Source organism: Protopterus annectens, chromosome 1.part1, assembly GCF_019279795.1.
Source record: "Protopterus annectens isolate FY-2018-M chromosome 1.part1, PAN1.0, whole genome shotgun sequence".
Taxonomy (NCBI): domain Eukaryota; kingdom Metazoa; phylum Chordata; order Ceratodontiformes; family Protopteridae; genus Protopterus; species Protopterus annectens.
In genome coordinates this window covers 352,895,156-352,910,123 of record NC_056726.1, presented here as the reverse complement: position 1 = coordinate 352,910,123, position 14,968 = coordinate 352,895,156, and the positions used below count along the sequence as shown (strand labels likewise).

The 14,968-nt window shown below is 44.8% G+C and overlaps 1 protein-coding gene across 1 annotated transcript in view; it reads right to left on the bottom strand.

Moving 5' to 3' along the window:
• The window catches only part of UBR4 (ubiquitin protein ligase E3 component n-recognin 4), a 3,959,899-nt gene that overhangs the window by 2,657,647 nt on the left and 1,287,284 nt on the right, over positions 1-14,968 (bottom strand). Inside the window, 1 exon segment of the mRNA XM_044087073.1 lies at positions 9,382-9,573. Coding sequence (XP_043943008.1) covers positions 9,382-9,573 — 192 coding nt within the window.

Genomic DNA, 14,968 nt, shown 5'->3' with positions numbered 1-14,968 from the left:
GGGATGACATGCTTGACAAGCCACGCTGCTTCGCAAGCGATGGCTTGCACCTGTCACCCCTGGGCTTCCGGATATTGGCCAAGGCTCTTGCCACCCCCATAGTGCCTTTTAGGCAAGGCTCAAATGACAAACCTACCTCCCTAGAAAACACAAGTGGAAAAAAACTAAGGGTAATGCTGCTCAATGCCAGAAGAATAAACCTCAAGATGCATGCCCTCGAAGCCCTCCTCAGTATGGAGAACATCGATGTCTGTGCAGTGACTGAAACCTGGTTCAAGGCTCCTGAGAGCACCCCAGCACTATCAGGTTTTACCTCATATCATGCTTTCCGGCCCCAAAACTTGGACTGAACCACAAAAGGAGGGGGAGTATCCATTTTCATCAAAGATACCCACACCTCCAGGTTAGTGGCAACGCACGAAGCATCGGAGACTATCCAGGTGCAACTAACCATAGGCAAAACTGCCTTACAGTTTGTAGCATGCTACAGACCACCCTCTCAAACTCAGGAACCCCACACAGCCTTCCTGAAGACACTGGAGAGTATGAATGTCTCTCCAAATACCATCATTTTGGGAGACTTCAACTACCCAAACATAGACTGGGAACATTACTCAAGCCCCAACACCCTAGCCCAAAGGTTCCTAAATGCAATGGAACAACTAGTCACCATTCCCACAAGAGTAGACAATATACTACTAGACCTGACCATCACAAACATGGGGACAAAATGCTCCACACCGGAAGTATATCCCTCTTTGGTAAGATCAGACCATAAATTAATCTCACTGGAAATCCACATCCCGCCCCCACCCCCTGTACAAAAGACCACAGTGAAGAACTTCTCAAAAGCAAACTTCACACTTCTTAAGACTGAAGTGGTATCCTTCAAGGCCCATGGGCCAGTGGAAACCACAACCCACACTGCTGAATCCTTTGCAAATGCCTTCTATGGGCACCTTCAAGAATGCATGGATCATGCAATCCCAAATAAAACCAAGACCCATTCCCCCAAAGGCAGGCGCCTGGTCTGGTGGACCCCAGCCATAAACAAACTTTACAACAGGAGGAGGAAGCTACTACATGACAGAGCAAAATCCCTAAAAGGGAAGGCATCTCTGATCAGTACTAGCAAAAAACTACGATCACTCATAAAATCATCCAAGGCCAACTTTTTGAGAAAAATCGCAAAAGATAATCACAAGGCCTTCTTTAGCTATGTTAGAAACCTGGGTGGAAACACCCAGATATGCTCAGAGTTAGTCCAAAATGACACAAAATACACTGAACCCACTGACATTGCCAACATTCTGGCAGACAGGTTCAGTGCAAATTCCCCCCCCCAAAAGGAGAAATAACTATCCCAGCAGAGTGTAGCCTCCCTAACATCTCAGATGCCCAGGTGAGAGCTGCCTTCTCTAAAGCTAAAAACACAGCATCAATGGGACCGGATGGTGTCCCGGGCTGTGTGCTACATGAACTCCAAGAGGAACTAAACCCACACATAAGGCTGCTGTTTAATCTTAGCCTTACTACAGGATACGTACCCAAAGAGTGGCGTACGGCAACAGTGGTCCCACTTCACAAAGGCGGTGCTTCTACGGACCCTGGAAATTACCACCCCATAAGCTTGACGAGCCTGGTCTGCAAAGCTATGGAGAGGATCATTATGGAACTCATAAACAAAGACATTGGGGACCTACAGACATTGGATCCTACCCAATTTGGCTTTGTCAAGGGCAGATCCTGCCTTTTGAACTTGGTCGACTTTTTTAAAACGGTCACTAAGGCCATTGATGAGGGTAAGGCAGTTCACACAGCCTACCTTGACCTTGCAAAAGCCTTTGACACAATACCCCACTCGGGCATCATAGACAAACTCACCAGCTTAAATGTAAACCCATATGTCACAAGATGGGTTGCAAACTGGCTCAAGGACAGAACCCACAGGGTCAGAGTTGCTGGAGCTATGTCAGACTCTAAGCCAGTCACAAGCGGTGTCCCACAGGGCTCAGTCCTGGGACCCCTCTTGTTTGGCATTTATTTTTCCGAGGTACAGGCAAACATAGGAGGATTGTGGCTGACAAAGTTCGCAGATGACTGCAAAATGGGGGCCATAATTGATACCCCAGCAGACACAAACATCCTTCAAAGAGGCCCCATAGAAACGGATAATTGGTGGCAGAGCCATGGCCTTAAGCTGAACACCAAAAATGTATAGTCATACCCTTTGGGAAAAAAAATTACCACACAGGTGGTAATCCATTAATCGGAAGAGGTAATCAGGGACCTAGGGACCCAGGTTGACAGTAACCTCTCATTTGACACTCACATTGCCAAAGTGGTTAGGAAGACCTTCTATATTGCCCACCTTATCATGAAGGGTTTCAAATCTAGATCAAGAGAGGTCATTGTGCCCCTGTACTCTTCTCTTATCAGGCCAATGATAGAGTACAATGCCCCATTTGGGATGTATCTCACCAGACACCTGCAGCAGTTGGAAAGACCCCAGAAGTTCCTCACCAAGAGGATAAAGGGTCTTAAACATATGTCATATGCTGCCCGACTGAAAAAACTCCAGCTCTATTCAGTCACATACCGCCTACTCAGAGGTGATCTGTGCCTGATGTACAAGGCCATGTCCAATCCGGAATTAATGGACATGCTCCACTTCAGAAAATCCAAATCCATCAGAGCCACGAGAACAAGAGACTTAAACCTCAACACAGAAATAAATAGGATGTGCTGGAGGGACAGATTCATAATCCAGAGGCTCCCTACACTCTGGAACAGAATCCCAGTCCATGTTAGGCAGAGCCCCTCACTGACTCTATTCAAGAGAAATCTCGACGAATGGATGGGAGATCGTAGGTTTACCCAGGTGGTCATCTCTGTGTCACTACTAGACAGAGGCACAGTAAACTAAACCCTAAAAGGGCGTAGTATTCTCATCCTAAAAGGTGAAAGCCACACACACTCTGGCTAGGCTTATAAATGCCCTAGGGCAGATAGCCTAGTACGAACCTATGAACCTAATAAGCAACTGGACTGGTATTCCATACTGTGGCATCAGGACAAAATACTAAAAGGAGGCGAGAGCAGAGTGTTTGTGGAGAATGATTACTCATTGTACACCAGGCAAAAGAGAAGTAAATTCATCCCTCTATTCAGAGGATGCAAAGACGCAGGTGTGAGATTCATACTCCCTGGAGGGACAAAATAATTTTTTGATGAAGTGCATGCTAAGGAGAAATTACAAAAGTTTGTCCCACAAAACTGAGCTGTAAAAACAGAAGGAGATTCAGCTTCTCACTCCTCTGGTAATAAAGACCACAGAGAGACTGCACCTGTGAAACCTTTTCCAATATTTCAATGGAAAATGTTGGAGAGAAGGAAGGGAGCACGAAAGTTGACCAGAAGAATCAAGAGTAAGTTGGAAATGAAGCAGAGGCAGGACTTGGGTGATGAAGAACAGCAGTAATATAATCAGTAACTTAATAAGAGATTACATTTTTCTGAGGGTTTTTGTCTTGTCCTGATAATATCTCAGCTGTCTGCGTATATCAAGGGAGTGCAGAATCCTCTCACTGTGATTTTTATGGAGAGGGGAAGAAGGTTGTTAGTTGAATAGATTGGTTTAGAGATAGCTCATTGACTACCTTGGGCATAAAGGAAGGGTTAGTTCTCAATGATACCCTGTCCTTATGAAAGGATAAGAAGGGGGGAACTGCCATCAGGGCTTGGAGTTCCGAGACCCTTCTAGCTGAAGTCAAGGCTACTAGCAAGGCAGTTTTCAACAAGTAATGTTTGAGGGAGGCACATTTTGTGGGTTCAAAAGGGGGCAATGTCAATTTTGCCAGAATAAAATTCAGGTGCCAAGGAGGAGGAAAAGGTTTCCTAGGAGGCCTACTGTGGAGGACACCTTTAAGAAATTGTTGTACTTCAAACCTGGACACCAGAGGAAGGGATAAAGGCAGACAAGTGGAGACAGCTGACGTGAGCTTTAACTGACGAATAAGCCAGGCCAGTTGAGAGTAGTTCACACAAATGCTCCAGTGGTATTCCCACCGCCAGTGGGTATAGGTTCTTCGGGAGCCACCATAGTGAAAATCTTTTCCATCTGGAAATGAGACTTTCTAATGTTGGGTTTTCTGGCTTTTTGCCAAACCCTCAGCACGTCCTCAGAATAAAGGTTTCTAAAGGGAATTAGAATCCTATCACCAATAACGTCAGCTGTAGTGTTGACAGGTGTGGATGTACAAGGGATCCTCTATTCTGTGTAAGAAGGCCCACTCTGTGGGGTAACTTGTGGAGACGGCCCTTGGCTAATTGCAGGAGAAGGGGGAACCAATGCTGTCTTGGCCAGCAAAATTTTTGGCTGATCCTGCCCGATTTTGAGCAGGACTATTGTTATTACAGGAAAGGGAGGAAATGCATATAGGAACATCCCCTTCCAAGAGAAGGAAAGGGAGTCCACTTTCCAAGCCAGAGAATTCTCTCTTCATGGGGAGGCAAATAAGTCTGTGTGTGGAGTACACCACAGGTGGACTATGTCAAGAAACACATCCCTGTGAAGCATCCAATCATGGGACTGGGTACAGGTCCTGCTCATACAGTCTGCCACAAGGTTCCTGTTGGAAGGAATTTACACAGCCTGGATTGTCATGTTGTCTTCATCAAGGAATTCCCACACTATGATAGCTGATCTGCCCAGGAGGTAGGATCTGGTCCCCCTGCTTGTTCACATACCAGAGTACAGTCATGCTGTCAGTGTGCCTGGGCATAGGAAGGAATGGAAGGTTCGTAAGGCTAACAGCAATGCTCAGATCTCCGTTACGCTGAGGTGTTCCCTTTTCTGTAAGAGGGACCACCTTCCTTGGACTGTAAATTTGCCTAGGGCCTCTCCCAGCCAAGGATACATCTGTGTAAAGTTCTTGGACTGGGTCTAGGGGGTGTAGAGGTAGTCCTGGGTTTAGTTGTACCTGCTGGATCCACCAGAGAATTTCCCTCTTCAGGCATGGGATGAGGGAAATTAGGTATTCTAGTGGATGAGAGTGTTGGGTCCATACAGATCAGAGGAACCAATGGAGTTTCCTCATGTGCAGCCTTGCCAGGGGTACCATGGGTATAATTGAGGCCATGAAACCTAGAATCCTTAGGAATTCCCTGGATGTGATGTGGTTTAATGGCAGGAGTAATCGAAAGAAGGCCTGAAGGTCCTCCACTTCTCACGGTGGTAGAAGCACTGTCATTATGTCTGTATGGATTTGACATCCAAGAAAAATGCGGTCTTAGGTTGGGGTGAGGGTTGATTTTCTGAAGTTTATTGTGAACCCTAGATTTCCCAGGAGGGTAATGGTAGTTTGAAATGTTTGTTGAAGAGCCTGAGGGTTGGGGCTTGTATGAGCAGGTTGTCCAGGTATGGGAAAGTCAGGATACCCAGAAGCCTACAGTGAGCAGTCACTGGAGCCAAACTGTTTCTGAAAACCCTTGGGGCTGTAGGGAGGCCAAAGAACAATGCAGACAATTGAAAAAGTAATGAATCCACAAACCTACAGAAAAATGTAAAACATTCCCTGTACTTGTGGTGAATAGGGATGTGGAGATGGGCATCTTTTATGTCTAGAGATGCCATGTATCCCTGTGGGAGAAGCAAAGGAAAAAGAGTTTGTAGAGTTAGCATTTTGAAGGATGGAACCATTAAGGTGTTGAGATGAGAAGTCTAAGATTGGTCTCCAGGAGCCATCCTTTCTTGGCACTTGAATATTCTTGAATAAAGTCCTTTTCCTCTGCAGATGCAGGGGACCATATGAATGGAGCCCTGTTACCACAAACCTGAGGAGATCTGGGAAAATAAATTGTTCTCTGGGAGGTTGTGATATACCCTGAAAGGTGGGAGTGGAGTGCCAAACCATAAAATATCCTTTTTGGATTATGGAAATGACCCAATTGTCTTAGGTAATGATTTGCCAAGTCCTCAGAGCATTTGAGAGGTGTATGGGGGGTGTATTTGCAAGGTAGTCCATACTCCCTACTCTGCCCAGAAAGGTACATTTTGTTTGGGAGGTGCCGGAGGAGCCCTAGTCCCCTGTGTTCTCTTACCTTCCCTAGAAGCTTTGCTTTGTTGGTGCTGAACAGCTGTAAACAAAGACAGGCTTGGAGGGAAAATTCCTGTGGAACCTGGGCACTGGGGACACTAAAAGATGCTTTAACTCAAGTACCTTAGACTTTTCTTGCAGGGTTTTGAAAAATCAGATGCAGATGGCCCAAACAAGGCTTTATTGTTCAGAGGGACCTCCATTAATTTGGATTTCAAATCGTCCTGCAATGGCTGAAGTCTAAGCCATGAGAATCTCCAGAGTACTGACCCATTAGCAGCTGCCCTGGCTCAGGCCTCAGTGGCAGTTGCACTTGGAGAAGGCCTTTGTACTTGGGAAGGAGCTCCTAAAAGATTCAGGGCCAAGTGTTTTCCCTCAGAATATAGGATGTCCGAGACAACAGAATTTGCTTGAGACAAGTTCTAGGGAGTATTTAGTCATATGTGTCAAGTAGTTGATGGCTCTGAAAGAGACAGTGGTTGAAGAGTATGCCCCCCCCCCCCCAAGTCTTTCGAGAGTTCTACTCTCCTTGTCCGCTGGGAGCAGTGAGGTACAAGGGAGCATCCTAGAAGGCTTGTCAGTAGCAACAGAGATGACTGCTGGGTCTGCAGCCTTGCACTGAAAAGGAATCGGCAGTCCTCAGAGACTTTGTAGAAGCAGCCTGGCTTCTTGAGAGCTGGAGCCTGAGAGTCTGGGTATTGGGATATATGGTGGAAAACATTCAAACAGGTTGGATGTACCCCGTGTGTGTGTGGGGGGGTTGATTAGAGTAATCTAAAGATTCTTCAACAGAAAAGGATTCATCTTAAAAGTCTAGATCCCTAGCCCTTTTCTGTGAAGACTGAGAGGCTGTGGTAGGGGCAGGCTGAGAGGTAGGCTGCTTAAGAGTCAAAGACCTGAAAAGACTCAAGCGCCTCAGAAGATATGTCAGATGGGTGAGGTGCACTGGAAGGTGCAGGCCGAGGTTTCTTGGCCCTATGCTTCAGTAGCTCGGCTTTGGGCCTCAAGGAACCCTCCATGCGCTTAGTTAACAATTTTAGCTGTTTGTTTTCCAAATACAAAGCTACTGACAAAAGCCTGCTAAGGGTCTTCGGAACGAGCAACTGGCAGATACTGCACGACTTACGCTTGTGGTTGGGACCTAGGCAAAAAAAAAGACACTGGGTATGGCTCTCCTTATGGGAATCTGTCTTCCACACTGGCGCTTGCCCCTCCTGGATGACATAACTAAAATAAGAGTTTCCCCCAACGGGACACTTACCTGAAAGCAGAAGTCGGGAACACTGGAAACTGTACAACCGACAGAGCTAGCATTCTGACTGGTGGCAGAAAAGTTCCGAGGATGATACGTGCAGTGACAAATAGGGATACTGCCAGCACAGCTATCTGGAACTTTGTAAATAATTATATGTCGTTGATGAATATCGAAAGGATTTATGCAAGATGCTTGTGTTACAAATGTCTTAGAACTGTACATCATGTGTATATCATACTGCTCTGTACTGAAAAGGTATTGTGTAGAATGCTTGTGCCTGAAATGTAACCACAGTGTGCCATACTGGAAAAGAACAGAAATGTGCATGCAGTGTTGTAACTGTTAAAAGGTTTACATTTTAACAGGAGAAACTAGAATACAGGAGGTTAACTTCAGAAAAATAGCTGAAATTAAATTACTTTATGGCTACGCAATAAAGATGGCATGTTTCAGTTTTCAAGGCAGCTAGAGACAGTCTGTGCTGAGAAGCTTTCTGCATTGTCTTCAGAGTGAACTAATTATTCATTCTGAAAACATGAAGGAATGTAATTATTTTATGACTTCCAGCATCTGCCAAAAATCTGAGACCTATGTATTTTTTCCAGGTAAATGCTAAATATTGCTAGCTTCCAGCAGTGGGGAGTTCACCTGGGATAGAATCAGATGACAAGAAATGATGCAACTCTGCAAGGTATCTCAGCAGTAATATTTTAGATATTAGTCTGAGGAGTCTTAGTAAGACAGGGCCATTCTGTATTCGGTCTTGGACCTGGCAACTAAAATACCCATTCACCACACATCTGCCTTGCTCTACAGTATAAGCTACTAGGGAAACATATAATACTCAGGAATATAGCAAAGCTTAGTTTAGATATTTTTCTTTATTTGAGATTGTCGCTGCAATGTTGTTTTAATTATTTCCTGTGATTATGGACTCTGGCACTGTGAATATATACAGATTATTTCCTTGTTCTTTTATTATTTACTATTAAATATATAAAAACCTTTCATTGTGGCTGATCTGCCTAGAGATACAAGTTTTGAGAGTACTTGCATCTTTACTTGACACTGTGTGGGCCACTCCTAATAGCCTGGCTCTTGGTCAAACTACCATTTGTATTAATATTACAGTAAGACTGGACACCATTTGTTAAGGGCCTTAAAGTAGCCGATAAGGAGTTGGCTGGTGGCAGTGATAACTACCTTATAGTATGGGCAAAAGGGGACAGCTACTTGGGCAGGGACACAAAGCACCTGTTGGACACAGAGGGTGATGGTAAGTCTTGGCTTGCCAATCAGCTGAGATCTCAACTTTATAGCTGTGCCAATGGAAGTCTTATTGGGGAGCTGGAGAAAGAGAAACCAGCCCCAGGACTGACTGTGCCCGTAAGAGAAATTGCACTTGATGCAGAGAGCTGCATATGGAAATACTGTGTGTGTATACCCATTATCCTCCCAGTGTATGTCCCCACTGTTGCCAGTGGTGAGGATTGAGGCCAACTGGTCTAGTGGTGGTGTGTCACACATTCGTCCATCTGTTTTATGGCCTATGTCCGACTGCAGCGGATGGACGCAACACGTACCCTACCGTGGCAAAAGACTTGTATACTGGCCGACACCAGGCACCTTCTCGCAGGGATATCCCTCAAGTAAAGTATACTGCAGCAAGTGAATATAAAGGCATCCTAAGCTACTTACTGTCACAGCTTGACCTATTCTGGGATTTGGCACAACTCAAATTCAGTGCCACAATTGAAAAAAAAAAAAAAAAGTTATTAAACAAAGTCAATGGGGGATGCACCAAGAACCATAAAAATGAAAATAATAAGAGGAAGTAACCCAAACACCAAAGCCACAGAAGGCAACTGGCAGTTAAAACATGTAAGAAAATAAAAAATCATACCATTACAAATTCTCAACAAAATAAAAATAATTCTGTTTTAATGATAAAGTATGCATCAAGCAAAAAATGCTTTAAATTTTTAAAGAGACATTAAAAATTTTAAGATAATAAAAAATAATGAATACCGAATCTTCGGCTTGTGAATCCTCATCTTCTACAGCCAGTTCTTCCATCCAGTCAGAATCAACTTCAATAGCTCGTTCTTCACCATCAACCAACAAATGAGATGTACCCTGCCCAGTATTCTGGCACAGAGCATTTGTAACATCAGCCAGGTAGGATACAATATGACAAGTACAGTCCAACATGACTGAGTGCTGAAGAGAAAAAAAAAAAAAGAAGAGATGACTATCATCCAATAATTTACATCAAAAACAATACATGCTCTGAACTATAAAAACAGGTATTTCAACAACTAACTGTATTATGAAAAAGTTGAAACTAAAAACATGTTTAACCAGAGAAAACCACTGGGTACACACAGTACCTCTTCAGGGGTGGCCAAGGAGCAAAGTCTTTTGTTCAGTCACACAGTATGCAAATGGAGGACTTAGACCCAGGGCTCGCGCAGGGTCTAGGACTAGCAGCACATAATTTCAAATATCTACCGTTTCAAAATAATAGCAACTTCAAAGAGTTTGTGCATCAAATAACATTTATAGAATTAATGAGGCCATGTTCAGCTCTGTGCATTTACAGCTACTTCTGTGGTCATAGGTATTTACTAGGCATGTTTTCCCGTCCTGCAGAGTGGTGCTAGCAACAGAGAGACGAAAAAGAGTGACTGCTACCTGATTTAAGTATTTTCTACTGCCTTTACTTTGGCGACTGCATATTCTCGCTGAAAAGTGAGTCTGAAACTGCTGTTTTACCTAAAAAAAAAAAGTTTGTTATTGCATTTTTGCTACCTGCACTTTGAATTCGTCTGTTTTTGTTTGATTTAACTGTTGTGGCTGCTCACTCAAGTGTGCTAGCCTGTGTTAAGTATTTACCGTGTTTTCCTGCTATCTGTATTGAAAAAAGAAGAAAAAAACAAAAGATATCCTCGTTTCCCACCTTTTCTAAACTAGAATAGTTCTGAATTCAGGTTTGCTGTATTCTGGACTTCAGTACAGGTTCCTGTGTTGCCCATATCCTTACTTGGTTAGGGGGAAGCTTCTCTGTTCACCAGTGAGAGTGGGGAGCTTTGAGCAGCCTATCTGTCCCTGGAGGAGTGGTCTCAGCCCAGAAACTAGTTGTTTATTGACCGTTTTGGGCTAATTCCTAGCTCTTTCAAGTCCCCTGCTTAAAAACCCGCTTTAGCTTGGGTTTGTGCGATTTTGCGCACAGCGCAGCATCGGGCAGCGCCACCTAAACAGGTTTAAACTATTACCGGCTCCATAAAGTCTTCTCTTCACTTTTTCCCTTAGAACTGATCTAAATCTCAAAGGAAGCACTCTATCTTCACTCTATCTTCAAGCCTTGCACTTGCTCTTATAAGTAATCTTATAAGCAAAATATCAATAAACTTAAGCACTACACCCCTCTTAGATTCTTTTTAAGTACTCAAAACCCTATAGATCCTTTCTGATCAGTCAAAAAGTATTTCATTATAGTATCTTGACATGTCCAAAGGTCAGTTTTGAGTATACTCTCCAGTCCAGCTGGTGAATCTGGGAATCTTGAGGCAATGTTACAACTGCCTTATGTACACAGATAAAACTATCCTCCTCCCAACACTCAAATATATGTGAGAGATGCAACTATATAGCCAAACTGGAGGCTGAGCATTCTCAACCCAGGACTGGCACAGTCAGAAGGAGAAGGTAACCACACACACACACACCACAAATCCAGTCTCACATAGACCTATCGCAACAGCAAACCAGACACACACACACAAAAACATACTCGGAGGCTCTAAATAAAAATCTGCCCAAGCAGCAGAGACCTCCAAAGCAGACATCCAAACAACCACTATCCCACAACAATACCGACATATCACATAGTTCACAAAGTCAGTGTGCCACACAGTCACAGCCCTTAAGGCTAAACAACACACCTAATACACTTGTAATAGGTGACTACTGTCAGACACACTGACGTCCCACTCACCAGGCTGAACAAGGAGAAGGTCACTGTAAGCTGCCTGTCAGGTGCCAGGATCCGCCACATAACACAAGCACTCGGGTCACTCCAAAGCAAGTACAAATATGACTCCATCATTGTCCATGCTGGTGTGAATGACCTGAGACGTACCTCCCTGGACTACATGAAAAGAGACATAGAGGAGCTCTCTGATCATGTAGCCCAGGCCGGTATGACCCTGACCTTGAGTAGCATCTTACCATCACCAAAAATGATGCCACAGTACAAAGACAAAATGATCAATTTTAACAACTGGCTAAAGTATTGGTGTCATTCAAAGGGGATTCAGTGTCTGTCTGCCTGGGATGACATGCTCGACAAGCCACGTTGCTTCGCTAGGGACAGCTTGCACCTGTCACTCCTGGGCTTTCAAATACTGGCTAAGGCTCTTGCCACCCCCATAGTGCCTTTTTTAGGCAAGGCTCAAAAGACAAACCCACCTCCATAGACAACACAAGGAAAAGAAACTAAGGGTAATGCTGCTCAACACCATAAGTCTAAACCTCAAGATTCACGCACTCGAGGCTCTCCTCAGTATGGATAATATCGATATCTGTGCAGTAACAGAAACCTGGTTCAAGGCTCCCAAGAGCACCCCAGCACTATCAGGTTATACCTCATACCATGCTTTTCAGCCTCAAAACTCAGACCGAACCACAAAAGGAGGGGGAGTATCCATATTCAAAGATACCCACACCTCCAGGTTAGTGGCACTGCACGAAGCATCGGAGACCATCCATGTGCAACTAACAGTGGGCAAAACTGCCTTTCAGTTTGCAGCCTGCTACAGACCACCCTCCGAAACTCAGGAACCCACTTGGCTTTCCTGAGAAGACTGGAAAATATGAAGGTCTTTCCAAACACCATTATATTGGGTGACTTCAACTACCCAAACATAGACTGAGAGCACTACTCAAGCCCCAACACCCTCGCCCAACGGTTCATAGAATTTATAAATTAAAATGCTATGGAACAACTGGTCACCACTCCCACAAGAGGGGAAAACATATTGGACCTGATCATCACCAACATGGGGACTCTATGTTCCATACCAGACGTATACCCCTCATTGGTAAGATCTGACCACAAATTAATCTCACTGGACATCCTTATCCTGTCCCCACCCCCAGCCAAGGAAATCACGGTGAAGAACTTCTCAAAAGCAAACTTCACACTTCTCAAAACCGAGGTGGAATCCTTCAAAGCCCCAGGGCCAGTGGAAAATACGTCCCAAACCGCAGAATCCTTTACAAACACATTCTATGGACACCTAAAGGAATGCATGGATCGTGCTATCCCAAATAAAACCAAGACTCACTCCTCCAAAGGCAGGAGACCTGTCTGGTGGACGCCAGCCATAAACAAGCTATACAACAGAAGGAGGAAGCTACTACATGATGGAGCAAAATCCCAAAAAGGGAAGGCATCTCTGATCAGTACTAGCAAGAAACTACGATCCCTCATAAAATCATCTAAGGCCAGCGTCGAAAGAAAAATTGCACAAGACACTAAAGATAATCATAAGGCCTTCTTTAGTTATGTCAGGAACCTGGGTGGCAACTCCCAGATATGCTCTGGGTTAGTGCAAAATGACAAAAAAATACACTGAACCAACAGACATTGCCAACATCCTGGCAGACTGCTTCAGTGCAAGCTTTCACCCCCTTCCCGACCAAAAGAGCAAATGTCTATCCCAACAGAGTACAGCCTCCCTGACATCACAGATGCACAGGTGAGAGCTGCCCTCTCCAAAGCAAAAAACACAGCATCAATGGAACTGGACGGTGTCCTGGGCTGCGTCTTACACAAGCTCCATGAAGAACTGAACCCTCACAAAGTCACTGTTCAATCTCAGCCTTACTACAGGATATGTACCCAAGGAATGGTGTACAGCAACAGTAGTCCCAACTCCACAAAGGTGGTGCCACAACGACCCCGGAAACTATCGCCCTTATAAGCCTGACTAGCCTGGTCTGCAAAGCTATGGAGCGTATCATCATGGAACTCATAAACAAAGACACTGGGAACCTCCAAACACTGGATCCCACCCAATTCAGCTTTAAGGGCAGATCTTGCCTCTTGAACCTGATCGACTTCTTTGAAACAGTCACCAAGGCAATAGATGAAGGGAAGGTAGTCCACACAGCCTACCTGGACCTTGCAAAAGCCTTCGACACAATACCCCACTCGGGCATCATAAATAAGCTCACCAGCTTAAGTATCAACCCCTATGTCACAAGATGGGTTGCAAACTGGCTCAGAATTCCAGGTGCCATGTCAGACTCTAAACCAGTTACAAGTGGCGTCCCACAAGGCTCAGTCCTGGGACCTCGCTTGTTCAGTATATATTTCTCGGAGGTACAGGCTAACACGGGAGGACTACGGCTGGACCAAGTTCACAGATGACTGTAAACTGGGTGCCATTATTGACTCGCCGACTGACACAAGCATCCTCCAAAAGGGTCTCACAGAGACGGATAACTGGTGCCAGAGCCATGGCCTAAAGCTAAATGCCAAAAAGTGCATAGTCACCCCCTTTGGTAAAAACAGTGCCCACAAATTACCACATAGGTGGAAATCCATTAAGTACAGAAGTAGTAATTAGGGATAGGGGGACTCAAGTAGATAGCAATCTCTCCTTTGACAACCACGTTGCCAAAGTGGTTAGAAAGACCTTCTATACAGCCCACCTTATCATGAAAGGGTTCACATCTAGATCAAGAGAGGTCATTGTGCCCCTCTACTCATCAGGCGCATAATTAAATACAATGCTCCATTTGGGATGTACCTTACCAGACACCTGCAGCAACTGGAAAGACCCCAAAAGTACCTCACCAAGAGAATCAAGGGACTCAAACAGATGCCCTACGAAGTTAGGCTAAAGAAACTCCAGCTCTACTCACCTGCTTACCGCCTACTCAGAGGCGATCTGTGCCCGACGTATAAAGCCATGTCCAACCCAGATTTAATGGACGTGCTCCACCTCAGGAAATCCAAATCCCTTAGAACTACACGCTCCAGAGACTTAAACCTCAGCACAGAAATAAATAGGACATGCTGGAGGGACAGATTCATATCCCAGAGGCTCCCCTCACTCTAGAACAAAATCCCAATCCATGTTAGGCAGAGCCCCTCAATGACCCTCTTCAAGAGAAATCTTGACAAGTGGATAGGAGATCGTAGGTTTACCCCTGGGATCTCTTCTGTGTCCCTACTAGACAGAGGCACAGTAAACTAACCTTAAAAAGGCTATCTTCTGTGACCTACTACTATACAGAGGCAGAGTCAAATAATCTAAAAGGGTGGCGAAAGCCAAAGACACGCTGGCTAGGCTTATAAATGCCCTAGGGCAGATAGCCTAGTATCAACCTATGAACCTATTAAGGAGCCCAAGCCCAAGTTCCCAATTCCCCTAAAGGAACGTAAGGTGTAGCAACTTGCGCAGGGTCACAGTGAGTGAGTAAAGACTGAAAGATTCAAATCCTGTACCCTCTGCACAGGAAGCAGGTCAGATCTTTATTCCTCTGAGCCATCTCCAAAATCAACATTTAAGATTTGCGGTATCACTCCTGTGTGGACAGTTTC